The 10,375-nt window shown below is 41.4% G+C and overlaps 1 protein-coding gene across 1 annotated transcript in view; it reads right to left on the bottom strand.

Moving 5' to 3' along the window:
• Positions 1-5,394, bottom strand: part of LOC105521085 (putative zinc finger protein 735) — a 21,927-nt gene extending 16,533 nt beyond the window's left edge. Inside the window, 1 exon segment of the mRNA XM_011955125.1 lies at positions 5,356-5,394. Within this exon segment, the coding sequence (XP_011810515.1) occupies positions 5,356-5,394 (39 nt within the window).
• Positions 5,395-10,375: the final 4,981 nt, after the last annotated feature.

Genomic DNA, 10,375 nt, shown 5'->3' with positions numbered 1-10,375 from the left:
TGGTCTCGATCTCCTGACCTCGTGATCCGCCCATCTCGGCCTCCCAAAGTGCTGGGATTACAGGCTTGAGCCACCGCGCCCAGCCGGACATGTCTATTTTTTGAGTGCTATATTTACATCATACAGAATAAGTTGTGTATACTTCTCAGATAAAACAGTCATTATGAGTTGGAAGTTACCTCTTAAGTCTTAATATGTGCAATAAACTAAATATTTTGTGAGATTTTATTTCAGGAGGTTTGGGATAAAGTCTGAATATCTGAATTTTTAGCAAGTTCATCAATGTTTCTAGCCTAATAAGAATATTTTGTCAAACATCCAGTAAGTAGCAGAGTCTGGGTTTTCCCCAGTTTCTCTCACCTGTAAATAAAGATAAGAGCCTTCATTTTTAAAAGACAAATATATGCAAAAGTCATCTAAAAAGAAAGGATAGCTTCCAGATTAAATGTGATGGTTTATGCACTTTAGCCAGTAAATTTCCTAAGTGTACTTAATAATTAAGAGAATAATAATTAACTCAACAGTGGAATAAAAAGTCATAGAGATCTTGAACCAAGTGAATAAAATTATCAACTTTATTAGGACACATTTTTACTATGTGCTGATGCACACAGGAGATAACATTACTGCTGTGGTATTTCTCACCTCTCAGAAAAGTAAATTGTAACTAAATTTAAATATATATGTATTTAAATATATACATATATATTTAAAATATATATATATATTTAAAATATATATATATTTTATATATATATATATATATATAATCTTTTTCTGAGATAGAGTCTTGCTCTGTTACCCAGCCTAGAGTGCAGTGATGCAATCTCAGGTCACTGCAACATTCACCTCCTGAGTTCAAGCAATCCTCCTGCCTCAACCTCCTGAGTAGTTGGGATTATAGGCACATGGCACCATGCTTGGCTAATTTTTGTATTTTTTTAGCAGAGACAAGGTTTCATCGGGTTGGCCAGGCTGGCCTCGAATTCCTGACCTCATGTGATCTGCCTGCCTCAGCCTCCCAAAGTGCTGAGATTACAAGCCTGAGCCACCGTGCCTGGCCTAAATTTAATTATAAAGAAACATCAGTTTTATGCAAAGTTGAAGGTGCAGAAAACTTCCCTGTCGTGTAATTTTTAATAGTAATTTTAAGTAGTCTTTGCTCAGCACCCTAGAAAGCAAGTATCTCCTAATAGTTTTTTCGGAACTTTCTGGGTAATAAATGTCATTCTGTTTAAATGAGCATATTCTAAATCCTGTTCTGCATGGAATTAATAGAGCACACAGATGAAACCTCAACATGACATGTTTCACTTTTCACTAATATCCAAAGACAACTGTGTTTCCCCAGTAGAAATCTTGAGTATCCACACCTTCTCATGCTCAACAGCTACAATGGGAACATTTTAAATATTGCAGGTCATAAATTTGTAGTGAGAATTCTGCATGGCATACAAGAACCCAAGATGAAGAGAATGTATAGAATGCTAAGGAATATAGAAAAAAATATTTTTTTCAGAACCCCTTGACTATCATACAAATCACAAAAATTAGTTAAAACAAACTCATTAGGGATCAACAGCACAAGCAGAGAAGTAAAAATCTGCAAGTTCCAAACAGATGGCATTCCAAAAGGCAGAGGGGACACCACTCTTTATCTGAGACATGCTCACCTGAGAAAAAAAGTGATTGTTTTCTTTTCCTCCTCTTTCTCTGAAATGTATTTTCAGATAAGATGCTCTGGACATATCAAACCTGCATCTTGAGAGTATGCCTTTAAAGCACAATCTGTTCACCTGCTACCACCACACACACCCACGGGCAGAAAGACTGAGACTTGAAGAAAACATTCACCCATTTTTGTTGTTTATAACTGAAAAGATTTAAGAGCAATGGGAGAACAATGAGCTTCTCCATAACTATTTTATAAGTTTCTTTTTCCCTGCCCTCCCCTATCAGACACCAGCAATCTTCTTTACAGTAATGGGAGCATGAACTGCACTGACCTTTTCCTACCAAATGTAAACAGGGCAGGCAGTGCAGCCTTCCTTAGATGCGAAGGTTGAACTAAACTCTCCTGAATGTATCTTGAACCCCTCAAGTGTATAAGTTACTTGGTAATCTCAGCCCTGCTTTATGCAAAGTGATTCTTCAGGATCCAAAAGGGTCCAGGAATGGGCTTTTTCAACAAGTTTCCTGTAAATGCTGATTGTGCTTTCCCAGACACATTATTAGCATTAGCGAGAGAAAGCAGGCACAGCAAAGAGTCCCTTACACCCGCCACATTTGTCACAATACAAACACTTCTGGTACAAATAAAGATAACCAATCTCCACCCTGAAATACTATATTTTTTTGTTGGGTTTTTTAAGTTTACAGAGAAAACAGAAGGCAGCAATGTCTGAGTAAGTCTGCACCTGGGAAACCTGTACACATGTACTAATAAAATGTTTATTAAGCAGATACTACGTGCTCAGGAGCATGTCACAGAACACTACTGGGAATAACATATTTTGTCATTTAATTTTCATACCACCCCAGGAGCTGGTACTAAGTGTTGAATAATTTTCAGCATTTAGATTAAGAGCACAGCAGTTTTATTTCTTCTGTCTCTCTATCATTAATTTTAAAAAGAAAATATATAGAGTAATAATTCAATACAAAAAGCATATGGAATGATACAATTACATAAAAATTGAATAATCAGCTTCCAAATGGATATTTCTTAAATAATGAAATTAAGGCTGAAATAAAATTTTTGAAACTAATTAGAGATTAAATACAACATACCAGAATCTCAGGGTTACAGCTAAGGCAGTGTTAAGAACAAAATGTATATCACTAAACATCCACAACAAAAAGTTACAAAGATCTCAATTTAAAAATCTAATGTTACAACTGAAAGAATTTCAAAAGAGCAAACCAACTTCAAGGCTCACAAAAGTCAAGAAATAACCAAAATCAGAACTGAAATGAAGAAGGTTGAGAACTAAATAACTATAAAAAGTTCAACGGGCCGTGTGCTGCAGCTCACTCCTGGAATTCCAGTCCAAGGCGGGCAAATCAAGAGGTCAGGAGTTGGAGATCAGCCTGGCCAACATGGTGAAACCCCGTCTCTACTAAAAATACAAAAATTAGCTGGGCATGGTGGCATATGTCTGTAATTCCAGGAGAATCACTTGAAAATGAAAGTGGAGGTTACAGTGAGCTGAGATCATGCCACTGCACTCCAGCCTGGGTGAAAGAGCAAAACTCCATCTCAAAAAAGGTCGATGAAGCCAGAAGTTGATTCTGTATAAAAACAATAAGATAGATAAAACACTAGACTAATGAAGAAAAAAGAAATAATTCAAATAAAAACAAAACAAAACAAAAAAACCAAACTGATGCTTGTGAGGTTGTGGAGAAATGGAATGCTTATACGCTACTTGTGAAAGTATAAATTAATTTAAGCATTGAGAAAAACAATTTGGCATTTTTTCAAAAACCTGAAAACAGAATTACCATTCCCAGTCCCACAATTGGGAATATACCCAATAAATGTAAGTTATTCTACCATGAAGGCACACATATGCATATGTTTATTACAGAACAATTCACGATAGCAAAAATCAGAAATAAACCTGTATGTCTTCAATGGTAGAATGGGTAAAGAAAATGTGGTATGTAAACACCATGAAATATGATGCAGCTATAACAAAGAACAGCATCATGTCCTTTGCAGCAACGTCGATGGAGCTGGAGACTTATTTTTAGAAAACTAGTGCAGGAGCAGAAAATCAAAAACTTTATGTTTTCACTTGTAAGTGGGAGCAAAATAACGAGAACATGTGGACACAAATAAGAGAACAACAGACACTGAAGCTCAGTTCAGGGTGGAGGGTCGGAGGATGAAGAAAATCAGAAAACAAATCTGTTCAGTACTATGCTTAGCACCTGAGTGATAATATAATCTGTACACAAAAACTTCATGATATGACTTTACCTATATAACAAACTTGCACATATACTCCTGAACCTAAAATAAAAGGTAAAAGAAAAAAAATTTGATTAGGCGCAGTGACTCACGCCTGTAACCCAAGTCCGTTGGGAGGCTGAGGCAGGCAGATCACAGATCATCTGAGGCCAAAAGTTCGAGACCAACCTGGACAACATGGTGCAATCCCGTCTCTATTAAAAAATACAAAAATTAGCTGGGCCTGGTGGCCCACACCTGTAATTCCAGCTACTCGGGAGGCTGAGGCAGGACGATCATTTGAACCCGGGAGGCAGAGGTTGTAAAGAGGTGAGACTGCACCACTGTACTCCAGCCTGGAGTACTGAGCGAGACTCCCCCTCCAAAACAAAACAAAAAAAAAGCATTTATTGGAAATTACTATCTTGAAGAAAATAGTCGGGCCTAGGTAACCACAATCTGCCAATGAATCTCTGATGACATAACCAATAAATTTTCACCTGGATCTTACAAATAAAAAAACTAAATAACTGTACCAAACCAATTATTGAATTTGGTTTGCTTCATCATGCAACTTATAACAGACTTTTCTTCAAGTATCTCCCATGGATCACAACCCAGAAGCCATAGCTGGGCACTCTATGATTCTTTTTTTTGAAATGGAGTCTTGCTGTGATGTGCAGGCTGGAGTGCAGTGATGTCATCTCGGCTCACTGCAACCTCTACCTCCCAGGTTTAAGCGATTCTCCTGTCTCAGACTACCAAGTGGCTGGGACTACAGGCGCGTGCCATCACACATAGCTAATTTTTGTATTTTTAGTAGAGATGGGGTGTCACCATGTTGGTCAGGCTGGTCTCGAACTCCTGACCTTGTGATCCGCCTGCCTCGGCCTCCCAAAGTACTGGGATTACAGGCGCGAGTCACCGCGCCCAGCCCACTCTATGATTCTTGAATCACACTTTGATTAAATTCTCTAATGTTTTTACAGTGACTCCCATACATTTCTAAAAGGAAAAATGAGGAACTAGGGACCTCAGGGACTACAGCTCTTACCAATTATAAATCCTGCACCCTGAGTCTGGATTCTCCCCTGATGACTTTCCCATCCCTGTACAATCTGGGTGAGATGAGGCACTGGGAGTGCAGAGCTGCCCAGTGAGGACTGCAGCCCAGAGCAAAGCCACTGCAGAGGAGAAAGACAGAACTCCCAGGGTCCCAGCCGCTGGCCCAGGCAGCATCTTACGGTTTGAGGGGACTAACAGCTGAACTGGGCCAAGGAAGATTTGGGTCCTCAGACTCTGGAGCTGACTGTGAGGAAGTTTGGGTCCTGTTACAGCCACTTTCAGCCGGTTCCAACCAGCCCCCACTCCTCTCTCACGATGACAGACCCAGCACTCACCATTTCTGGGTTTCCAGGGGATCCCGGTCTTTTAGCCATAAATCTGCGGATGCCTGCAGGACACAAGGCCACAGAGGCTTGACCTCTGGGAGCGAGGACGCAGAGCAGCCAAGAGAACTGGAGCTCTGGATACAGAGAAACACAAAAGGACCGGTAAAATTAGGGAGGCGTCCTGTTTTCTCCAGCTGCATGCCTGATTGTACAGTTTCTAATATACGGTCCGTGATTGGATAAGGTTTCAGACCCCACCCGTCACGCCCTGAGTGACATAATATTTGATCAGACACTGGGCTGAATGAAGCAAAAATAACAGCCTAAGCTGCACTCTACAGGCAGGGCTTCTTCCCTGATCTGAGCCAGGCCATCACCAGAGGATATTTGCATTTAACCTTGTGTATAACGTCATACGCATTTATAAATGATATATAATATAGTTATTCATAAATTGAAATAATATAATGACAATTATTTTAAAATTTCGGATTTTATGACTTTCCTTGCTGCGGATCCTTTGCGGATATGGTTTGACTCTGTGGCTCCAACAAAATCTAATCTCAAATTGTAATTCCAGTCTCTGAGCAGTGGCTCACGCCTGTAATCCCAGCACTTCCGGAGGCCGAGGTGGGCAGATCACGAGTTCCGGAGTTCCAGACCGGCCTGGCCAATATGATGAAGCCCTGTCTCTACTAAAAATACAAAAATTAGCCAGGAGTGGCGGCGAGCGCCTGTGTCCCAGCTACTCGGTAGCCTGTGGGAGGAGAATAGCTTGAACCCAGTAGGTGGAGGTTGCAGTGAGCTGAGATGGTACCATTGCACTCCAGCCTGGGCGACAGAGTGAGACTCCATCTCAAAGAAAAAAAAAATTTTAATTCCCACCTGTCAGGGCAGGGACCGGGTAGGAGGTGCTTGGATCACTGGGGTGGACTATCCTCATGCTGTTCTTGTGATAGTAAGGGAGCTCTCAAGATACCTGACGGTTTTAAAATGTGGCATGTCCCTCCTTCCCCGCTTCCCGGTTCTCTCTCGTTTTCCACCATGTGAGATGTGCCTTGCTTTCCCTTCACCTTCTGTCATGGTCATGACTGTAATTTTCCTGAGGATTTTTCAGTCATGAAGGACTATGATTCAATTAAACCACTTAAAAAAAATTATGCAGTGTGAGGTATTTGTTTACAGCAGTGTGAAAAAGGACTAATACATGCAGGCAGCCTGAGATTTCAAAAATGAGGCAATCCTCTGCAGTAAAATATGAGCTACATGTAAATTTTGAATTTTCTAGTAGCCAAATGTTAAAAAGTAAAAAGAAAAAGGTGGGGCTGGGCCCAGTGGCTCACACCTGTAATCCCAGTGCTTTGAGAGGCCCAGGTGGTGAAAGACCTGAGGTCAGGGGTTCGAGACCAGCCTGGCTGACAAGGCAAAATCCCAGCTCTACCAAAAATAGAAAAATTAGCTGGATGTGGTGACAGGCACTTGCAATCCCAGCTGCTAGGGAGGCTGAGACAGGAGAATTGTTTGATCCCGGGAGGCAGAGAATGCAGGGAGCTGAGATCACACCACAGCACTCCAGTCTGGCAACAGAGCGACTCTGTCTCAAAATAAAAAAGAAACAGGTGGAATAACAGGTAGAATTGATTGTAACAATTTAATCAGTCCAATATATCCAAAATATTATTATTTTACTATGTGATTAGTATATAATGGTTAATAAAGCATATACATTTTTGAAGCTAAATCTTTGGATGTACCCTTGTATTTTACCTTTCCAGCACATTGCAGTTCAGACCAGCCACATTCCAGCACTCTGTGGCCATGTCAGAGGCATTTGAACCAGAGCAATTGCATCTGGAACAGGTGCTGGGTAAAATGGGGCTGAAACCTACGGGACTCCTATTCCATGAGGTCAGGCATTCTAAGTCACAGAGTAAATAGCAGATTGGTACAAGATGCAGTTCACAAAGACCTTGCTGATAAAACAGTTTGCAGTAAAGAAGCCATAAAAATCCACCAAAACCAAGATGGGAATGAAAGTGACCTCTGATTGTCCTCACAGATCTTACACGCTAATTATAATGCATTAGCATGCGAAAGATATTCCCATCAGCGCCAAGACAGTTAACGAATGCCATGGTAACATCAGAAAGTTACCTTACGTGGTCTAAAAAGAAGAGAAACACTCAATTTTGGGAATTGCCCACCCCTTTCTTGTAAAACTCATTAATAATCCACCCCTTGGTTAGCAAATAATCAAGAAATAATTGTAAGTATCTTTAGTTGAGCAGCCCACACTGCTGCTCTGCCTATGGAGTAGCTATTCTTTTATTCCTTTACTTTCCTAATAAATTTGTTTTTGCTTTGCACTGCAGACTTACCCAAAATTCTTTCTTTTCTTTTTTTTTTTTCTTTTAGACAGAGTCCCACTCTGTCACCCAGGCTGCAGTGTGGTGGTACCCTCTTGGCTCACCGTAACCTCTGCTTCCTGGGTTCAAGAGAGTCTCCTGCCTCAACCTCTGGATTAGCTGAGATTACAGGCACGCACCACTATGCCCGGCTAATTTTTGTATTTTTAGTAAAGATGGGGTTTCACCATGTTGGCCAGACTGGTCTCGAACTCCTGACCTCAAGTGATTCTCCTGCCTCTGCCTCCCAAATTGCTGGAGTTACAGGCAGAAGCCACCACCCCTGGCTCTAAATTATTTCTTGTACGAGATCCAAGAACCCACTCTTTGGTTCCGGATTGGAACAATTTCTGGAAGCTTCTTTTCAGTGAATCACAAAGGGATGATACTAAGGGAGCCCCCAACCCAAAGGAAACAGACGGAATCACCAATTGGCTAACTTTGTAAGTGGTGGCGTACCCGGGTAAAGAATGGGATTGGGTGGAGTTAGAGTTTCTCCTAAGACAGATAAGATAAAAAGTCCCTTTTAATAAAAGGCAAGAACACTTGACAAAACTTGTGTTTGAGGCGCAACTTCGAAAAGTTAGAGTCTTTCCTAAGATTTAGGGGGTTAGAGGCCCCTCTCAGTAAAGTCCCTCTCAGCTAAGATTAGATCTGGCATTATAGAATGTTAACCACTGTTGCCTTTGTGGGTTTTTTTGTTTTATGTTTGTTTGTTTGTTTGTTCGTTTGTTTTGAGACAGAGTCTCACTCCTGTCACCCAGGCTGGAGTGCAATGGTGAGATCTTGGCTCACTGCAACCTCCGCCTCCCAGGTTCAAGCAATTCTCCTGCCTCAGCCTCCTGAGCAGCTGGGATTGTAGGCGCCCACCACCGCACCCAGATAATTTTTGTGTTTTTGATAGAGACAGGATTTAATGTTGGCCAGGCTGATCTCAAACTCCTGACCTCAGCTGATCCACCCACCTCAGCCTCCCAAAGTACTGGGATTACAGGCATGAGCCACCGCACCTGGCCTTGTCTTTGGATGAATCTACCTTGCACTTTTCGCTAATGGCTGTGGCTGACACAATTAGGCGACTACAGGATCGTGGAACATGGGGAGCTTTTTCCTCCCTAAGGTGGGAAACTTGAGAGCAGATGGAACTGCCGAAAAAGATTCTTTCACAACCAACAAGCGGTCACCTAAACTTTTGATTCACTGCAATGCGTGGGTCCTTCTCTGACTTTCCTGAGTTCTTCAACTTTCCTGCTCCACCATAGGCAATGCTTTTTTTCCTCTCTCTTTCTCTGTCTCTTTCTTATCTTTTCTGTTACTATGGGTTACCATGTCGTCCAGATATCACGTGTTGAAACTTCTGGTCAGAAGTCCCTGAAACAGACTGGGCATGGAGGCTCACACCTATAATCCCAGCACTTTGGGAGACTTAGGCAGGTGGATCACCTGAGGTCAGGAGATCAAGACTAGTCTGGCCAACATGGTGAAACCTCATCTCCACTAAAAATGTAAAAATTAGCCAGAGTGGTGGTGGGTGCCTGTAGTTTCAGCTACTCAGGAGGCTGAGGCAGGGAGAATTGCTTGAACTAGGGAGGCAGAGGATGCAGTGAGCCGAGATCGTGCCACTGCACTCCAGCCCAGGAGAAAGGAGAGATTCCGTCTCAAAAAAACAAACAAGCAAACAAAAAGAAACAAAAAAGAAGTCCCTGAAACAAATAACAACAAAATAATGGATAAAGTTTCCCTCTTGTTTTATGTTCTTGGGAGCTTGACCGTTGTAGCCATGTAGCAGTATTTTTTCTTGGTTTCTACCATCCAGCATACAGAAATTTTGAAATTTTTGTTACAGTTAACCCTAAAAATGATCTTGAACAGTTAAAAACCTTTGCAAGCTCAAAATTGGCTGCTGGAGGCTTCTTCTGGGAGACTCCAATGGAGCCTGCTCAGCGCTATAGCTCAGTAGCTGGGCTTTGCTGTCTCACAGTGGCAGCCCGAGTTCAGGCTTCAATTTCTGGCATAGGAAATGAGTCCTTTGTGATTTGATATCTGTGTGAACATTTGTTTGTTCTCTTCCCCTCCAAGAAGCATTTTGGATTTTCCTTTCTCTGAGCTACCTTTGAAGATTCTAGATTTTGTAAAAACTGTTTGCCACCTTTTTGAAAATACCTTGTACACTTGTGGTTAGGTTAATAACCTTAGTTAAAGCTTATTGGTTTCAGGAGGTGGAGGTTGCAGTGAGCTGAGTTTGGCCATTGCACTCCAGCCTGGGTGACAGAGGGAGACTCTGTCTCAAAAAACAAAACAAAACAAAACAAAAAACAAAAACAAAAAAGTTTATTGGTTTTGCCTGGGTGGTTATGTTAGTAAAGTTCAAAAGTCAGAAATATTGGCAGTGTGGCGTGGCTAAAGCCAAGTAATAAGAGAATTAAATACATTTTTTTTTTTTAAAAAGAGCATCATGGTTAAAAGTTGACTTAACTATTATTGTTATTTTATTTTGTTTTTATTTTTTTGAGATGGAGTGTTGTTCTGTAACTCAGGCTGGAGTGTAGTGGTGCAGTCTTGGCTCACTGCAACCTCCATCTCCTGGGATCAAGCGATTCTCCTGCCTCAGCCTCCTGAGTAGC

The sequence above is a fragment of the Colobus angolensis genome, unplaced genomic scaffold, assembly GCF_000951035.1.
Source record: "Colobus angolensis palliatus isolate OR3802 unplaced genomic scaffold, Cang.pa_1.0 Scaffold395, whole genome shotgun sequence".
NCBI classification, from domain to species: Eukaryota; Metazoa; Chordata; class Mammalia; order Primates; family Cercopithecidae; genus Colobus; species Colobus angolensis.
Note: the sequence above shows the minus strand (reverse complement) of the source record. Positions and strands in the feature narration are given on the sequence as shown.